Genomic DNA, 20,696 nt, shown 5'->3' with positions numbered 1-20,696 from the left:
ATAGCCTACTTAGCATTTAAAACTCTGATGCCCAAAATAGACAACAAAGGGAGCGAGTGTAGGCTACCCTACCCATATGTCACCCATTCACACGTTACAGTAGTATACTACTACATGTTTTGTACCTGTGCTATTTAGAGAAACTATAGGGTCTAAGCTTTATAACTGTACAAGCTGGCTGCTGGCAACTTTGTCTCTGACCAACGACTACAACGTATTGGATGCACAGATCACTTCGTTGGGATTAAAACCGCTCGTAGTCCTACCATAGTGGTGCGGTGGTACGTGGCTTTGGAAATAAACGTCATGAAACTTTACCTTTTTCTATGCAAACTTCTAATAAAGTCTTCAATCAATCCATTTCATCCTCCATGACACAAACTACTTTAACCGAGCCTATGCTCGCGCCTCCGACCAAGACGACACGAGGAAAACAGTGTGCATGCACTCCGTGCAGCTGTCAGTGTGTGCCAGGGACGTGCAGAGAATGTTAGAGAGGCAGGGGCTGACACTTCTAAAAGAGGTCAATTCTTTCAACATACTTGCATTCAAGTTCAGGAGCTGCATTCAGGTAGGCTATATGGCACGGAAAAGGGCGTTTGCATTTCTTTCACCATAGTAAAAAAAACGCATTCATGGTCTAGACTGGAGAGCAGTAATGGCGAGTGCCAATGTGCGGCCGGAGGGCACTTTTTACCAGTGGATAAAAGGGCAGGGGCTCAAGCCCCTTTGATGTCTAATGTGTGCACGTGCCACTATGTGCTGAGTCGCGGCTCGCAACATGATGCTGTCAGACAGTAAAATAAAACTTTGTGGATATAGTTTGATATAATTAGGCCTACATTTCTGTTGATGTTTCAACCAAGGGACGAGTTTATTTTATTTGTGATTCCCCCAAAACACTCATGATAGCTGATACAACAGAAGTAAATGACATTTCACAGAAGATCTTTTTAATTAAAATGGTCGGATATTTTCACTACTTCATAATTATATTTTTTTATTTATGGAATTTCTTGTGATGTGTTTGCTTGACTGAAAATAATAATAGGCCTACATAATCAAGCGGTCGATCGGTGAACTGATGCACAGAGGAGGCATATAGCCTACACACTGGACCCATTGTACTATAGGCCTAGCTATAGCCTAGCTTTTGTCTTGAAATAAAAGATAATTTGACAGACAACAGCCTGCATACTGACCATAATGGAATGTTATTGCAGTCGGGGTTAGGCTATATTTCTTGCAAAAGATTTTAAGACAACGGGTGTGTCCGCATAACCTTATAGACCTATAACGAAGTTGCTTTCATACTAGCTTTTTATTAGTGAACTAAAACAATATTTGACAGATATGACTAGCTTATACATTTTAGTTATGAATTGGAATGTTATATTATAGCAATTGATGCAACAATGATGTGTGGAACACTAATGGAGAGACATGGCACGCATTACGCGTCGTGCGTAATGCCATCCAGCCCATTTAATTGCGTTTTGCCATTGCCGTATGGACATAGAGATTTCTCACACGGGGCCATGTAGAAGTAATCAAAGCCATCAGCTGTAGCCTGTAAATGATCAGTCAATCAATTAAAAGGGTACCCACGTCCGTTTAGTTTGGCAGGTCCTGTGCAGGGCTGCAGGCTGAGTTTCAATTGTTTTTTACCGTCATATCAGACAGCGATTTATCTCCGACACAAATTGCCTATTATAGGCCTATTGTAATAGCCTACAATAATTGGCTGGGATGTAGGCCTAATATTACAATTAGTGTGATGATGTGAACTCTAAACGTTCCCCTAATCCCTAACTCTTGACGCAAAGCTATAAGATTCATGTGATATCCTACTCTATAATGTCAGGTCTAAGTTGTGGCATTTAGTACATTATTTCTATTTGATACCAGTGACATGCAGTGACATGCATTCTGAGACTCTCTCAGAATGCATTGATTTAATCGAATCTTAGAAAAAAGAAAGAAAAAAATTCTGCGCCTATTCTCATTTAATACTATTTCATACTGGCCTGGGATTGTTTTCTTAATAGGCCTATGATTGTTGAATGTCCATACAAAATGCACTTTGTATTTAGGCCTACTTTGAATTTCAAAGTGGGCTATTAATCTTTCTGTTTGGTGAAACAGATACTTGACTGTGCACATTTCAATATGATGTCAAATGCCACTTTGCTGCTTTGTCCATATGCGCTTAGGAAGCAAAGTAAGAGTAAGACACCAGTTTCATTCGAACATGGCTCGTCAATTATGAAGCGATTTAAAAAAATAAAACGTCACCTCATTCATTGGAAAGCCCCACTTCCATGACCAATGACTGTAGCCTATATAATATAGTAGCCTAGTGTTCCTATTAAATCTAAATATTTAAACGTTGGCTGATCTACCAGCTCTACAGACTCCTGTCCCAAAACTGACATTTCCTGATTCTCAAAGCTCTGAGCTTTGGTTGGCAGCTTGTAGATCGGCTATTTTCAAATAAACTAGGACTTATTAAGTGGATTGATTATGTATGTTTGTTAATGTCATCTATTAGTGATCTAAAAGCACAGTATTTTTTATGTGTGCCCATTGTCTCTCTCTCTCTCTCTCTCTCTCTCTCTCTCTCTCTCTCTCTCTCTCTCTCTCTCTCTAGTGACTTTGATTACTTCTACATGGCCCCGTATAGAGAAATCTCTCTGTCCATATGGCAATGGCAAAACGCAATTAAATGGGCTGGATGGCATTACGCACGACGCTGTTGTATCAGCTATCATGAGTGTTTTATATGGATATGGGGGAATCACAAACTCGTCCCTTGGTTGAAACATCAACAGAAATGTAGGCCTAATTATATCAAACTAGACCTAGGCCTATATCTACACAGTTTTATTTTACTGTCTGACAGGCATCATGTTGCGAGCCGCGACTCAGCACATAGTGGCATCGTTTGTGTCATGGAGGATGAAATGGATTGATTGAAGACTTTATAGTTTGCATAGAAAAAGGTAAAGTGTCATGACGTTTATTTCCAAAGCCACGTCCTACCACCGCACCACTGTGGTAGGACTACGAGCGGTTTTAATCCCAACGAAGCGATCTGTGCAGTCAGACGTGCTGCTATTAAATCTGCAGATCCAATACGTTTGTTTCTCTCGCAAATGACAATCTGGCAACACCACTGGCTGGCTGCTGCTGCGTCTCTGATTTCCTCTATCCCAACATAACCGCAATTTAGCTCATGTGTTTAAAGCAACAGTTGAGGGGCCAGGATGTTTAACAGAAGACAGGTACAGCTACAGTTATAAGCTTATGTAACGTGTGAATGGGTGACATATGAACACTCACTTGAATACTGGGCATCAGAGTTTTAAATGCTAAGTAGGCTACACTCACTTGAATACCCCTCACTCACTCACTCACTCACTCACTCACTCACTCCCTTCCTTTATACCTTGTTGTCTATAATGGTATAAATATAGGCGACTAAGTAGGCTACACTCACTTGAATACCCCTCACTCACTCACTCACTCACTCACTCCCTTTATACCTTGTTGTCTATAATGGTATAAAAATAGGCGACTATTCCAAAAACGTCGGCGACACTGTCGGCGACATGTAAAAGCTGTCGGCGACAATTCCACCGAAATTGGTGAGCCTTCCTCGGCGACTCTTCCACGTTTTCCGGCGACCTTCATTTCGGCGAGATTACCTGTTACCGTTTCGATCTGCACAATGTAGGCTATACTTTTGTACTTTTAAGTATTTTGATGCCAATACTTTCGTACAAGTAGCTATTTAGAATTCTGGACTTTTTTTCTAGACTAGTATTTACAGTAAAACATCTGAGTACTTTTTCACCACTGATTATTGATATTATTAGTTATGTGTTGTGCATTTTGAATCCATCCAACGTGAAGTGACCATGTTCTCACGAGAACGGAGCAGAGTTCTCACACTGGTGTGTTTTGTTTGGTTGTGCTTGTGGTTGAGCTACTAAACAAGCACTCACTGTGTGGCGTGACGCCCCGTGGTGGCATTCTCTGAAACTTGCAAGCCGTCTGGCCACGAAAGGGATTATGGCAATGGACTGAGATGATATGGAACGAATGTCACAATAGAGAAGATAGGCTTTTCTGAAATATCATCTGCGAAAGCGCAAAGAAAGAACGCCGGCTGTTAAAACTAGTGGTGCCGGGTTACTGTGGCTAACTAGATTAGCATACTTCGCTGGCTAACGGTGGATAGCTAGGTACTGTTAGCTGTTGCCAACATTATGGATTAGCCAGTAACCTACTCCTGTCAATGACAGCCATTTCATTCAAACTATTAACCACCCAGTTTGCCAAGTTTTAAACGGATTCCTAAATAGTGCTATAACGCTAACGCCACGGTCAGCTCTATTGAAGCGATGCTTTAGCAAACGATTTGCTGTTAACTTGGCTGCGGCCACTGGTCAGTTACTGTAGCCATTCGCCTGGCAGGTTGACCGATGTGCTGCTGGCAACATCGTTACAGGAAGGTCTTGTTATCCCAGCAACACTGTACCTAAAGCCGGGGGCCACCGTGAGGATGTTTCCCTGCCTGGCCCACAGACCATGGAATGTCTTCTGTAGGTCGGTCTACCTACAGCACAGAGCACCTTTCTCCCAAAGACCACCAAGAGTTCCACTGCCGTCCCATGGTAAGGAAACCATGTCAACATGTTATGTACACCAGTGGTTCTCGAACTTTTCGTGTCGAGAACCACAAATTGACACTTTATTATTTCAGGGACCCCCAGCTTGAAATGCTTTAGGCTACGGACCCCCATAATGGCATTTCTATCTCTGGGACGCACATTTATAATTGTAAAATCAATGTTAATTTAACATATCTGAGTTGCATACCTGTAAGGGTCCACTTGGTTCAAAACTATCATTTAGCTGGGGAGTCTGGGGACCCCCTGGAACTCCCTGTACACAACACACAACTTAAAATCTTGGGTGGAAATGGCTTAACTTGCTGAGTCACATTAGTGAACAAACATAGCTGCTGCAGTCAATAGCTGGAATATAATAATTCATATCAGTATCTTGCTAATTGATGGGGCGAACACAAGTCATTATTATGTTCAGTGGAAAAACAGCACATATTCTTCTTCTACTTAGGTTGGCACAGTGGAGGCATACATAGTTTATGGTTCAGCCTTCCAGACTGCAGAGTGGCTTCTCTAGCATTGGGTCAGGTCCAGTTCTACTCTACCTCTGGTGGTAATAAAGATGATCCCCCAAAACAAGGCTCTGCTCCCCCACCTACGGCAGAGAAGGTGCTGGCTGGGGCCACAAAATCACCAGGTAACAAAGTATTGCATTTTCTGATCACATATTTGTGCCATTGTGATTGTTACTGAATCGTCCAAGGTAGTGTTGGCTACTTGGCTGATACTAGATGACATTATTGAGGAGAGACATCTAAAGGAGATGTCGTTTTATGGCCTCCTTTTTCCCCTGACATTAAGAAATTGCCATGTTTAGTGGCTAGCAGTATGGGGTTTAAGTTGTGCTTTAAAGAGGTGATGAAATGTTGCATGCCATTGCTATCCCTCAGAGCACAACACCCTGAAGAAGGCGTGTTGCTTAAACATGTCAGTGTATTTAGAATAATACAATACATGTATTGTAAAGAAAGGTGTGCATCTTTCATTAATTTGATTTATAGACCAATGGTGTGCACCTTTTTAAGGGCTTGTAAATGTGTAATTGTAATTACTAGAAGCTGGGCCGCCCTTTGGGCGGCCCAGCGTCTAGTCGGCGACCTGGCCAACTCGGGAACAATGTAAATAGGGAATGAATGCCCCGCCCTTTAATGCAAACCCCATTATACCTGTTGTCATAGGACCCGTTTTGACCATCTGTTTGCCTGTGTCCATTTATGCCCATATATGGAGATATCTGTATCTGTCTGTCTGTCGGCGTCCATTTTATGTCCATATATGGAGATCACTGCAGATATAGTTCTGGGTCCATTTTATGCCCATATGCCCATATATGGAGATATCTGTCTATTTGCGTCCATTTTATGCCCATATATGGAGATCTCTGTATCTGTCTGTCTGTGTCCCTTTATGCCCGTATATGGAGATATCTGTTTATCTGCGTCCATTTTATGCCCATATATGAGATCTCTGTCGCTTTTTGTTTGTTTCTTCTTTAAGCAGAATACACAGCCTGCTTATTTATGCCCATATATGGAGATCTCTGTATCTGTCTGTCTGTGTCCCTTTATGCCCGTATATGGAGATATCTGTTTATCTGCGTCCATTTTATGCCCATATATGAGATCTCTGTCGCTTTTTGTTTGTTTCTTCTTTAAGCAGAATACACAGCCTGCTTAAATCTGCATCATTCAAGTCATCCTCCCAGTCCCACGCTTTGTCGCTTGTCTTATGTTTGTCTTTTTCTCTTTTATTTTCTTTTTTGGAGCGGACCCCATGAATGCCCCACCCTTTAATGCAAACCCCAATATACCTGTTGTCATAGGACCCGTTTTGACCATCTGTTAGCCTTTGTCCCCACCCTTTAATGCAAACCCCAATATACATGTTGTCATAGGACCCGTTTTGACCATCTGTTTGCCTTTGTCCCCTTATGCCCATATATGGAGATCTCTGCACACACAGTACCGGTTGCGGAAAACTCTGATGTCAGACATCAGCTCCCCATTCGGGGATTCATTTTATGCCCATATCTGGAGAACGCGCGTGCCGGTGGGAAGAACGGTTCTCGAGATTCACATACATACATACACATTCACAGAGATTTTTTGTTGACTCATGCGGCGTACGTGATGTCAGAGCCTTTTATGAAGTGATGTCACAATGAGTCAGCGATTGTGCCGATTTCCTCAGGAACAGCCTGATGTCAACAATCAGCTCCGCGTAAGGAGATTCCGAACGTTTCGCGCCGCTTCGGGAAAACCGCATGCCGAGTCGGGCCGAGGCCCGGCACTGCACTCCGCGCCGCGGCGGGGAACGCGCGTGCCGAATCTGAAGCCGGTGGGACGAACGGTTCTCGAGATACGCGGATTACATACACACAGAGATTTGTCGCATTTATAGATAGATAGTACAGAGATCTATAATGCATTCATTTCACCTTCCATTTCAGGCATTTTCAATTTCTACAAGTGAATTTTGCCCTGCTGTTCAAAACCACTCTACATGTATTTGAGTGATTTTTTGTTTAATGTATTTATACAACACAACTGATACAGTCACTACTTCTTACTTTCTCAGGCTCAACAGTTCAGGGATTGACTAAAGTGGAGGCAATTCAAGTGAAAGGTAATGTTGCCATAATTGACTGTAGAAAACATAGTTTTGTAATGTATTGTATTGCCTTGCATTGATAATGATATGTCGGGTGATGATATCAAATTACATAACTTAACTATATTTGTCCAGGATATTGTGATGATTGAATGTATCGACAACACAGCTTTTTGTCATACATTCAGTGTTCTATCAAATGTTGTCTACAGAGAGCAAATATGATTTTAATACATTTCTTTTTTTCTTTTGTGCAAGAGCAATGTCAAATTCCTCATTATGTGAATAAATATACCTGGCTAATGAACAGATTTGATTCGATCTGATTCTTTAGAACCTTACTGTCTTGAAAGCAAATAAAAAAAGAATATCCCTGTCTTATTTCTTTCTACTGTGTTCAGTTCGGGCTGTCCTGAAGAAGAGGGAGTATGGTCTCAAATATACTCAAAATAACTTCATCACTGCAGTCAGAGCGATGAATGAGTTTTGCCTCAAGCCAAGGTAAGTCTGTGTTCACCATTTTCCCAGGATTCCCACACTACTATCTTCTCTTTCTCACATCTTTTTAGTAGGAGTACACATTATCTTTAATTCCTGACAGGACTGGGGAAAATAGGATGTTTTTGTTTCTCCAATTTAGTTGGGTAGAGTAGAACTAGGCACAAGTATCTTGAGACGAGAAGCTTTGAATGAGCAACTGTTGTGCAATGCTAACTGGAAAGATTTAAAAAATGGTCCTGAGTTCAATCCTGCTTAATTTCACATAATGTTTTAATCACCGTTTTGATCTTTTAACTAGGGTAACAGAGTAACAGACACACAGTTGAAAATTGATGCGTTGGGCAAGTATTGGATTGTGTGTAGGATGACATCTTACCTACTAGCAACTCATCTAGTAGCTTTCCACTTCCTCGCGGCTTGGGAGCTTTTGGCTACGCACCCTTCAGACCGCGAGGAGGTGCCGAAAGTCGGTGAAGATTTACGATAACTCGGGTGGCGCTGAGTCGAGCGAACTTCGCAACAATCGACACGGCGACTCGCTTGCTTTAGCTCGCTTGGCGGTGTCTCACGTGGATCAAGTCCGCTTGAGACGGCTTGCCTCCGTCGTCTCCACAAGCCAAAAGCTCCCAAGCCGCGAGGTTTGTGAACCTATTACAATAACCTGCTTCGAATCCACTCCTCGCGTAACAAATACATAATAACAATACACATTGTGCTACATCCTCCCTCTTTAAGTTCCGATGCCTATTAGAACCATTATTGCATGTTTTATTAACGATTATTGTAGAAATAGTACAGACAAAGGTTATGCTAAAAGGATAACACAAAAAGCGCCAGGGGCTTGTTTTCATTGTGGTCCATTGTACTCAATCCATCAGTAATACTTATAATACATACAATACAAATTCAAAACATATTGGAATATAGCTCAGTGGAATCATAAGGTATATTTACAGAGAAAAGTGGGATGGGGGCGAGCTTGTCTAATATATGTGTGTTATTTTGATTGAGGTTTGCAGTATTATCGCTCATCCAGGAACAAAGTCACGTTTACATATGATTTGCTCATAGTAACCTACTCACTTCTAATGTGAGCTGCTGGTATGTACTGTAACATCCACTGCAGTTGTAAATTACATTGAGTTAATGAGTAAATGCACTGCACTGATTAGCTAACAGGAGACTGGCTAACTTTGTCGTGACAGACTTTAATGCATGGCTTAAAGGGACATTTGACTAAAGTAATTGTGATATTATTAAAGTAATCACAAACCTGTTGCAAGAAATTGCAGCGGTCTGGACTGGCCAGTTGCACACCAGTGCCATTTGGGACCTGGTTGCATTGGTGTGGACTGGCCTTAAACTGCACTGTTTATTCTTCACATAAAATCCAAAAATATAAATTGACTCCTTGTCCTGTAGTCTCACGTAGCCAGATTCCAACTATTCCACAATCTCCGAATGCTATATAGAGTCCTACTACAACTCCAGAAATCCGAGAAACGGAAGCTGGCATTTCTGTTCACAAAAATATATATTTTTATTTATATTTCTGCTAAGCAGCAAGCTATATATGCTCAGATGATTTACATTTATATTAGGATAAATCTGCGCGAATGTAAAGACGAAACGGAAGTGGGGAGGAGGTTTCACATCCGCTTAATCAACTACTCTTGATCAGAGCTTTCGTTCTCCAGACTATATGACAGAAGTATTTGAAAATGATTGGAGGCAACAGTCTGGCCACAGAAGACTATTTGTCCTGATAGTTAAGAGTTAATAGTGCTTATTTCCCACAAATTACATCGGTGAGGAATGTAGGGAAAATCATGAAAATTAAAAAAATTCACAACCTAATCCTACCTGAGCGAACGGTTGGGAACATGCTTCATGACTTAATGTATTGAAATTCAAATCATAAAAGGCATTAACCTTCAACATCTACAGGCAATAGTGAATTGATAATCCAAAAATAGTATCCTCATTGACATTGTACAGTAAAACTGTTCTCAAATTCACTCTTTAGCAAACAAATGAGCACAAACAAAGCAGATCCTGCCAATCACAAAACCCAGTACTGCAAAAAAAGAAAAGTCAACTTCATGTTAATTTAGCTATTTATATTAGGAAGAGAACTGGATCAGCAGTTCGGATCTTCAGATAACCCTTACGCTTTAAGATACATTGGTACTCCATTAACGACTTCTTCCCTATGCTCTGGTATTGTGCATAATTATGTATTGTGACCACAGTGACCTGGAACAGCTGAGGAAGATCAGACGGCGTAGTCCCCATGACGACACAGAGGCTTTTACTGTGTTCCTACGGTCAGATGTGGAGGCCAAGTTAGTAGAAGGCTTCTTTTCCTCATTGCACGTCATTGTATGATTGTTACACAAACTACACAGTTACTTAAACAATTTCGATTCCAAGTGAAGGAAATATTGTAATGTTTCTGACTTTCAGAGCACTAGATGTATGGGGAAGTCCTGAAGCTCTCGCCAGGGAGAGAAAAGGCAGGAAAGAGATGGAGAGAGAGTATCAAGAAAGTAGGTGTTTCCCCTCCTATACATTTCTCTACATAGGATTTTTGAGTCGCTATGCTTTTTTCTTTTCTTTTTTGTACATTTTTTTTTTTTTTTATCTATTAAATTATTTGTCTTGTCAGGGGAAATAGCCAGCTTTAATAAGGTCGGGTCTTCACTCATTGCGTTACTCTCGTCTCTTTTTATCATCCTCCAGGTATTTTCAGAAATCAGCAATTGCTGAAGGAGTACAAAGATTTCTGGGGATACACTAAGGTGAGTGAATTGCTTATTGCGACCGTAGGTCGCATTTACTACCAAAACCTCCACAGGCTGTCCGTGAGTGAGTCCGTCAGTCACACGTCACACTCTTGCCCTTCTCATATCTCCGCAACCGTTGCCCCGATCCATGCCAAATTTTGCACACACACTCCTTACCTGCCAAACTACAACCTCCAAGGACCCCCGGAGCTCCAGGGACCCCCAGGTCCCTGGGGGACCCCCAGATGTAAAAAATGAACAAATGTGCTAAACTGACCAAATGACCACCCCAACGGGGCTGCTCAAGGGGAATTCCCGGGGACCACCGACTCCTGGTGCTCCAGAACGGATGCAAAAGTGGTGGCGCCCCCAGTGGAGGACCCCCTACACTGCAGCTCACATAAAATGCCGTAACTCCGGCTAGGAGCGACCGGGACAGCCGGGGCCGGTACCTATTCGTCCGCCTTGGCGGCGCGGAGACCCCACCCCTCATTTCTCACATGGCCCTCTTCTAGCGCCACCATGAGGCCGATTCTTGCAAAACACATTTTTGGACACTGCTCCTACAATTTTTTCCCTAAAATCACGCAAATCGGTACACAGTATGTCTACACTCATCCCATCAACATGAATCTCTCCCATATAGCGCCACCTCCAGGCCGATTTTTAAAAACACATTTTTGGACACTGCTCCTACAGATTTGCCCTAAAATCACGAAAATCACTACACAGTATGTCTACACTCATGTCATCAACATGGACCAGGAAGATTTTGGCAAAACAAATTTTTGCCCTATTTGTGGAGATAAGTGACCTACGGTCGCTTATCTCCCGATTAGGGAGTCTTACTGGTACATATACTGTGTGTGTGTGTGTGTGTGTGTGTGTGTGTGTGTGTGTGTGTGTGTGTGTGTGTGTGTGTGTGTGTGTGTGAGAGTGAGAGTGAGTGAGTGTATGGGGCTGCCATGGTGTCCAACATACAGACTGGTACTCACATGACCTTTGTCCCCATTACTTCCCTTTTTAACCAGTGCATCTCCCTGACAAAGTCATTCATATTGTCCCTCTTCACTGCATGATGCTGAGCTCTCAATGGTTCTATGCAGTGCACCTCTGTGCTTTGCCAGCATGGCATGGTGATTTCTGTACTCTGCTCAATATTTCTGCCAGAAAATCCTCACAATATATGTTTCAAAAGAGGATGCTTTTTCTGTAAAATGAGAAAGGCCAATGGCACTGTACAGGCAATGTTAGAACTTGGGCTATTGCTGCAAAGATTTCTAATCGTCGGTTTGGTGGGTTCATCATAGGATTATTTGTATTTATTCTAAAATGTAATTTGCTAAAGAAGCAAGTGTGTGTAATGAAAGTAACCATCCCCAAGTTAGAGACAGTATAATTATAGCAGCTGTATATCTCCATGTATCGGCATAAAAGGGATTGTATGTATGATGTCAGATGTCATAGACGTCATAGGACTTTGTTTGTTTGAACTCTCACAGCATATCTCCATATACAGTACATGGATCTCCATATGTGGGTACCAGGGGTCTCCATATATGGGTAACTGGTCCGATATACATCACTGGCCAGATGGCCAAGACATGGCGCGACCTCGCCCTTTAGGGTCTTACTAGTTTATTATTGAATACTAACTACATGTCTTTTTTTTTTCATACAGCCTCGATCGAAGAGGGCAATATTTCTGCAAGGGCCTGGGAAAGTGGTGATGGTAGCTATTTGTATGTAAGTATGGGAATCTTTGTTGTAATGACACAAAAAACCTCATCATTTTATATAACTTTTACAGCAGACAATGAACTGAGAAAGAAATCTCAACTAGAACCACTGCCACATTCTCGCCTTTTGGGATATCGCAGCAGCTTTGCTTTCAGCTGATGAGGATTTGTTTGGCCATTTTAAGAACAGCAACACTGTATATCAAAGTGATCATAAAATAAACCATAATGCAGAAGAAAGACAGAAGAAAGACAGTTTTTCCAGTTTCATTTTAAGGTCAGACACAACGGGACTAGCTCACAATGGAGTACTGTACAGATCAATTTGATTAGCATGATTCAGTTAACAGGCATGTGCAATCACATGCAGAACAGCTTGGGACACATCATAGTCTGCGTGCACACTCGCCACCTCAGTCACTCAAGACACATGGGACTCAATCAGCTCTTAAAGGGAACATTTAGGTGATTTTGAACATCATTCCAATTGTTCTGATGTGAGTGTTCTAGTGTGGGGAAACATACCCTGTATGTTATACTTTATGTATTACTCCTGCAAAATGTGGAAGTGTATGTCCACCTGTGATGTGAAACGTGTCATTTGGGTCGGTATGCCTGATGATGCCTAACAATACGCCTGATGACATGAAATAACTCATTTCACATCACATTGGCCTGCACCAGCAGTGTGCGCCATGAGTTGCGCTCACCACTGGCATCACCAGGAATGCTGGTCTCTCATTGGCTGTTAACGATGACATTGCCAGAAATGCTGGTCCTTGATTGGGCTACGGGCTTAAACACTGAAGGACACGACATACATACACAGCCGAACGCAGTACTTGCGTGCTCTGCTGGCGCAAGTAAATTACAAAATATGTTCCCACATTGTCTGCTGAATACTTGATGCTTTCATGTCTTTGTCCTCAGAAATGGGCTGAACTTCCTTTTCAAGCTTCTGGCTTGGGTGTACACTGGGTCAGCTAGCATGTTCTCTGAGGCTGTCCACTCCCTGGCCGATACCTGCAACCAGGCACTGCTTGCAGTGGGAATCAGCCAGTCTATCCGCAACCCTGATACTGAACACCCGTAAGTGCTAGATTATACTAATACTGCCTTATACTAGTAATATTAATGATAATATTAGCATAAGAGTAGTAGTAGTAATGTTGGAGAAGTATGGGTTTGCTTGAAATTAAGCTCATAAAAAAAATATTTCATAACATGACTGACTATTTGTTCTTTGTGACTTTTCAGCTATGGCTTCTCGAACATGCGTTACATTGCCTCCCTCATCAGTGGAGTGGGTATCTTCATGATGGGATCTGGTCTGTCGTGGTACCATGGCATCATGGGACTGCTGCACCCACAGCCCATTGAGTCTCTGTTATGGGTGAGGGCCAGATTTAATTCTACACCCACAAGGTCCCACATTAATGTACTGTATACATAGGGGTTCCAAACTTTTTCTGACCCAAAAGAGAAAAGCAGTTCCTCCCCAAGACCTAAACATAAAAAAATACATTGTGAATTATTTATCTAAGCTGAAAAGGTTGTGAAAAGTGAAAAGCTCACAATGTGTCGCATTATGTGTTACGAAACCATATTGATTTTATTTTGGGGTTATTTTTATTATTTCTTTATTATTATTATTAATATTTTTTTTGTCATGACTCACAGAAATGGGTTCGCAAGGCGACTATAATGTTTGGAAAATACTGATCTACATGCAGACCTTTCTAGCTTAAAATAACCTGCTCAACAAGTCTTCATGACATGAATAACTGAATCAGTAGCAACAAATGGACTTGACCATTCAAAATACCACTCTAGTTGTTGTAACTGTTGTTGTTACTCTTTTAGGCATACTGTATTCTGGCTGGCTCTCTGGTCTCGGAAGGAGGTATGTTACCAGAAATGAAGTCCCAATCAGACACGCACTTGACACGAAGCAGGCTCAGTGGATATTTTATTAACCATGATGCTATTGTCTCTCTTTCAGCAACACTGCTAGTTGCCATCAATGAGATAAAGAAGAGTGCCATTAAACATGATGTGTCCTTTTATGAATATGGTTTGTTTTTTCATAATTTATTTCATTTCTTTGCAAAGTGATATCACTTAGAGACAAAGAGCACAGCTAAGGAATTGGGAAACATATTCACATATGGAAAAAAATATTTGTAATATTAGAAATAATTACAAAAGAGGGAGGATAGTATACTAGTTGAGGTCAATATAATATAATACAAAATATACATATTATAACAATTATTAAGCAAATACAAATTTGTAAAAACACAGTAATGGTATGCAAGTATTGATTTCCTGTTACTCTCGTCCATGTGCTGTCAGTGATGCAGAGTCGAGACCCTAGCACTAATGTGGTGCTGCTCGAGGATGCTGCTGCTGTACTGGGCGTCATCATGGCCGCCAGCTGCATGGGGCTCACCTCACTCACAGGTACACCAATAGTTAGTAATGATAATATAGACCTGTCACAACGTTCTGAGACTGCAACTGTTCTTACACCAAGACATCTTTTCTGACTGCAGAGGTCACTGGACTTGGTCTTGTTGTGCTTGTTGGAGAAACACTTTTTAAGGACCGGAACCTAATTCTAAGCATTAGCTTTCGGTCCTTATGCTTTAGAAAGGCTTTGGAATATGAGGACCTGGATGACGTTTTTGTGGGATTGGTTTATTGACCCAGTATTAATCCTCTAACTCATTTAATGCCATCCCTGATGAAATCGAAAAAACGCCGCTGTACGGCCCTGCTGCGCCCGAGGAATCCGAAGATTTAATATGCTTTAATCGTTAGGAAACAATTAAAGGTTTCTTGTAACGTGTTCTATTTGTCTGTCATTCAATGTTATATGAGATACTTTAATGGTTTCCTGTGGATATAAGCTTAGTCTTTTCTAGGATCGCCTTTTAGTAGACCTTGTACCAGTGAACTGTACCGTCATGAAACTGTACCTTTTCCTATGCAAACTTCTAATAAAGTCTTCAATCAATCAATCAAGCTCAGCGACGGAAAGGTCTTTTTTCAATTGGATTTTTTTATTTGGAAGCTGTGATCGGGTCTGCACATGCCTGGTACATGACCCGTGCACAGATCGTGCGCGCTTGCCCACGTTAAAAGGTAAGGACGACGTGGCAGTTTATGAGTTCAGCGATGTTTTAAATGACAGTAAATGAGTTAATATTAATCATTTTGTGTATAAACCTATTTATACCTAAGACCGATTCTAAAAACGCATTCACGCAACAATTAAAATTAATGCTATTATTCACTATCACATACATAATGTGATTGATTGAATACTTTATTTGAAACTAAAATGACATGGAGACATTCCTGGCTTGAAAGGTCAAAATGGGTTTTATCCCAGTCACCATGCATTGATGGGCCTTCACAATTAAGAATTTCACCCATATTATTTGTAACGTGATGTGACAATAAAGTTTCATTCTGATTTCTGTCCTTATTTATCCAGGCAACCCGTTCTATGACAGCCTTGGTTCCTTGGGTGTGGGCACGTTGTTGGGCGCAGTCTCTGCCTTCCTCATCTACACCAACACAGAGGCGCTGATCGGGCGCTCCATAAAAATGGAGCATGTGCAAAAACTAACAGAGTTCCTAGAGAATGACCCTGCTGTAAGGTCAGCAAAAACAGATATGTACAGTGTACATAGGTGTACATTTCAGTGGTCTTTGCTGTAACATGTTTCAGCATTTGTTGTTATGACCAGTGTGTCTCACTATGATGGAGACGCAACAGAAGAATTATAAGAAATCACCACTCAGTGTCCTCGTCCAACCTGGTGCCTTAACAAAAATGCCTTGTTTCTTGAATTTAACTTTTATACCGTATAACGTGTCAAAGAACTTATCTGGAATCATCTTCACATTGATAGATTGTCACATCACAGGTTTACAGTTTCAATTTCAGAAGGGTCAAAAATGATATATATATAGAAGGAAGACAAGGAACGGGTCAAAATATTCCTAATATGAGTAGAGTGAATATATACATAACATAAGGTGCATGCTTATAGAGAAAAATGGCAATAGGATGAGTCAGTTAAATATTAATCAGTTGATATTGTAGCAAGCAGCAGATAGTATGAAGATATTTGCCACAACTATTTCTTGTGCAATAAATAAGAAGACCACAAATGTAGCAGAGAAATATTTAATTGACAAGACACTCTCCTTAAACTACATTATAGGAGTACAATAGCTTCACACTGACTTTTGTTTCATTATGACCAGGGCCATTCATGATGTCAAAGCCACTGATATTGGATTAAGTAAAGTGCGTTTCAAAGCAGAAGTTGACTTTGACGGGCGAGTAGTGACTCGTTCTTACCTGGAGAAGCAAGACATCGACCAGATGCTCAATGTAAGTTGATTTTTTATTTTTTTTCATCCAGGTATGCATATAATAACTTATAGGGTAACTGTAGGTTCAGGATTTTCAAAGGTGCCATAGCTTAATTTCATTGGCTCAGCAGCAGAATTTAAGGCGGAAACACACATGAAGGAGCCAATCAAACAAAATGGAACCGAAACCTTGCCCAAATTTGGGGTCCTATGTCATAGCTACGTCATGGACTACTCTTGTCATAGGCTGGCTACATGAAATCCGTGATCCACATTGAAGTTACGCCTTTCCCACATTTCCACTTAATTCAATTTTTATAATTAAAATAATTATATGCTGTGTTCTCTGTTGTAGGACATCCAACAGGTGAAGACAGCAGAGGAACTAGAGAACTTCATGTTGAAGCATGGAGAGAATATCATCGACACCCTCGGTGCAGAGGTAGACCGACTGGAGAAAGAGCTCAAGGTACAGTACTATCTGGAAGAGCACTGATCCTCTGGAAACATGGTCTCTTGTCAATCATATTCACATGTTATACCATTCAAAAACTTTACATTATTTATAGGGTACCAGTAGACCAGAGGTGGGTAGTAACAAGCGTTAACTTTGCTTTGTTACATTTTCTTAAGTAACTTTATAGATAAATTGTTCTTGTAAGAATAGGTTTAATGCAACATAATTTTGACTTGATTATATTTGTGAAGACGAAACACTACTTTTATTTTGTTACATTGGACTTGGCCTCGGGAACACAGACTTTTTGTTGGACTTAATCTCTCAAGACAGATTCAGAGCTCCAGCAGAGGGTGCTGTTTTTCCTTTATTTGCTGATGTGTTCCCAGATTGCATTTGACTACATTCTGCTCTTTTTTATTTATTTTTTATTCAGCTGGTTATTTGTTTCTGTCAGAGAGACAGCCACTTAAGTGTCAAATGACTCGGTTTCAACAATGAATCGCAGCCAGGCAGTCACATGACTGCACAGTGTGCCCACAACATCTCTTTGCCAGTTAAACACACTGCAGCACAGTGACTGCACTGTAGCACACAAGTAATGAGTGGACAATGTCAGCGATGCCTGAAACAAGGGCATCAGAGAGGGATTATGTGTACCTTACATACTACCAACAAGAACAGCGATGTCATGCACTGCTGTATTTGTCTGCCTCAATATGTGGACATTTCAGCCTGCAAGAACTAAACTTCAAACTTGAGAAAACTATATTGCTTTAAGTTGCAGAATAGTTTTGTCTGTGGATAGGCTAACTACAGTGAACCGAACTCTGGTGCACTTGGAAGCGAACCGAGTCCCGCGTTTTTTGACAAACCAGGGTTCATTTGTGTGGTCTGCACCAGACTGAGCGTACACTCCTGCACAAGCATACACGCTTTCCGACAATACGCTCTAGGGTTCCTTATAACCGCACTAAAACATTGAGATGTGAAGCCACCCTAAGACGGTATACTTTTCCTCAATGACCTTTGTTATATTGGAGTAACTGTTCGCATGCATTTCAAACAATGAGTAATGATTCATTCAGTCACTCAATGACATTTACTATTCTAGGCCTGGCCCAGGTCCAGTTAAAACAAACACAAATCCTGCATTTCATCCATCTTCCCTACAAAGCAAATGACTTCTTTCTTTCTTTTTTTTGCCTCATTTACAGCTACGAAACCCTGAGGTACGTCACGTAGACCTGGAGATTCTATAGTACCTTCTGGGTCTCTAGTGAGGGAACGCCCCAACACAGCCAGAAGAAAGGAGAGGAAAGGGTGACCTAGCCCAGCCTCTGCACCAAGCTGTCTGCATGTACACACACACACACACACACACACACACACACACACACACACACACCTCTACATCAACCCACAAGGACAGTCTTGTTACAGTAACTATGCGTCCATTGTGTTGATTACATTTTGCTGTTATGAGGGGTTCATGGTTTTCATAAAAGGTCTTGAGGATTATCACCCTTATGGTTTCCTCGAATTTCATGAGACTTTTTGGTCTCTGTTTGAGTTCATACGCAGCATAATCTTGTTCATTTATTTCTTGAGTGTAAAAAAGGTCCCTTATACCGTAGGCGTAGGCCCATTTTTACACTCAAAATAAAATTAACATGAATGATTTGTCTGTGTAAGCATGTTACACAGTTAGATTTTCATAGTTGTTGGTTCGTGTCCACATTCCCACATGAATGGGATTGGATTTGTTTGGAGTCATGACATGTTCATACTCAAAAAAGGACCAGTATCTGTTAGTGAATTTGCTTGGTAGTGTTTTCCAGTAGTGCAAAGGAAATGACCACAAAGCTGCTTACAGAGTACTTACAGCAATTTAGACAAAACAATAAGTGAAGGTATGATTTATTTATTAATAATAGATTTTACGGCCATCCACACCTAACACTAAAGCTATTCCATCTCAAGTGGATGGCAAAGTACACCACAACTATAACGACGACAATGATGAACAATATGCTGTAGTTATAGAGTTTGGTGAGGATGGCCCTTTACAGTTAGAGCAACGATATGCAATGTTCTCATTCAAAAACTTCTAAAGGGTCCTTTCATTTGCTGTCTTTGACTGAATTGAGTGAGCTGACCAATCTTGAAACAGCACTTAATATAGTATAAGTAGTAAAGTATGAAAATATGCTCTTTCTCTGTGCGCATGTACACACACACACACACACACACACACGATAACTCAGTTATATTATATTCTCAAACCAAGTCAGAAAGAAAGGTTCCCAACTTAATCAGCATTACTGTTCATAAATAATGCATCTATTATCCAGTCGATCTCTAAAGCACAGAAGATATAAACATGAAACAATGCAGTGCAGTTGTAGGCCTGTGTTATCCCTCTCTCCCAATACTGTCGTGGTGTTCTCCAAAGTTGAGGATGAGAATCTTATGATGCTACATCGGCAGCTTGTCAGTAGATGACCGATTGTATTGTTCCAAAGATGAAGTACTCTATGGACACATCCACACAGAACAAGCACATGCCCCCTTTTCCATTGTAATTAATTGTGATCGAGGGCTAGCCTTTTTTGGAGTGGACCACCTCTTGAAATGCTACATGCTGAACAATTTCTTATGTCTTATGGTGGTGGCAAGAAAATAGATATGGTACCAAACAAATAGAGTGACCATCTTTGGCAACTAACTAAAGTTGTATGGTCTCCAGTCTCCGACCCGTTTTGAACCTCATACTCCTCACGCTCAGTGGTTTGTGGAAATAGCAACTTTGTGACAATAGAGGGCCATTGTATTATGTATAGAGACTGATACGCAGTGATCAGGTTGGTGATTAGAATGGACACACCATCATGTTTCTGTTAACACTACACTTTGCTGTTCGTTAGCCAACATGGTGGCATGTTCCTCATCAACACTGCTGATCTTTCTCCATGCATTAAATATTAGGCAACTGTTCTGGTAGTACACACTAGTTTATCCAAATGAGTTATCGCCGTTGCTCAATGTTTCTGCTCAAATCTGCATCTCATACCCTGACTGCCTGCTTTTACTTTTATTCTGCACTTGATGTCTGTGATGGAGTTACAGGCGGGCCTATGGAGGTTGAAATAGGGGGCATACCTGCAAGCTTAGCCCAAGAATGAATAGCTAAGTGATCTGTGGTGTTTCAGCAGGTGTGAATTTATATATATATATTTTTAAAGCTGTTAATGGATGTTATATTTCCCTTTGGTTAGGACAGTGAAACTACTGCTGAAGGACTTAAAATAAATTGAAATTAATTTATTAAATTATATTGTCTTGTCTTGTGTGACTGAGTACATTTGCGCTGCAGAAATGTTTATAAAGAGAAGTAAATGTTACCTTGTGTCATTTTTGTTTGTTTTTCAGGTGAGCTATTGGTACACTGGTCTGTTTTTAGCAGACAACTGATTGTTAATACTAGGACTGCAGAAGCAAAGAGAAATATGTCTTC

At 41.0% G+C, this 20,696-nt stretch overlaps 1 protein-coding gene across 1 annotated transcript; it reads left to right on the top strand.

Annotated features, from left to right (window-relative positions):
• Positions 1–4,019: 4,019 nt before the first annotated feature.
• On the top strand, positions 4,020–20,497 carry slc30a9 (solute carrier family 30 member 9). Its single transcript, XM_080746170.1, has 17 exons — positions 4,020–4,679; positions 5,146–5,331; positions 7,272–7,319; positions 7,706–7,805; positions 10,058–10,150; positions 10,272–10,354; positions 10,548–10,606; positions 12,273–12,337; positions 13,261–13,419; positions 13,588–13,723; positions 14,194–14,233; positions 14,333–14,404; positions 14,686–14,793; positions 15,833–15,998; positions 16,612–16,741; positions 17,078–17,191; positions 18,397–20,497. Exons 1-17 carry the CDS (start codon positions 4,568–4,570, stop codon positions 18,439–18,441), a joined length of 1,716 nt encoding a protein of 571 aa, XP_080602296.1. The 5' UTR covers positions 4,020–4,567; the 3' UTR covers positions 18,442–20,497.
• The last annotated feature ends 199 nt before the right edge of the window (positions 20,498–20,696 follow it).

Source organism: Nannobrachium achirus, assembly GCF_963921795.1.
Source record: "Nannobrachium achirus genome assembly, chromosome: 17".
Lineage (NCBI taxonomy): Eukaryota > Metazoa > Chordata > Actinopteri > Myctophiformes > Myctophidae > Nannobrachium > Nannobrachium achirus.
Note: the sequence above shows the minus strand (reverse complement) of the source record. Positions and strands in the feature narration are given on the sequence as shown.

Coding starts and splice junctions, on each gene's coding strand:
- slc30a9 (XM_080746170.1), top strand. CDS start 4,568: ATGTTTCCCTGCCTGGCCCACAGACCATGGAATGTCTTCTGTAGGTCG. Junction 12,338..13,260: donor GTGATGGTAGCTATTTGTAT/GTAAGTATGGGA, acceptor CTTTGTCCTCAG/AAATGGGCTGAACTTCCTTT. Junction 14,234..14,332: donor CTCTCTGGTCTCGGAAGGAG/GTATGTTACCAG, acceptor TCTCTCTTTCAG/CAACACTGCTAGTTGCCATC.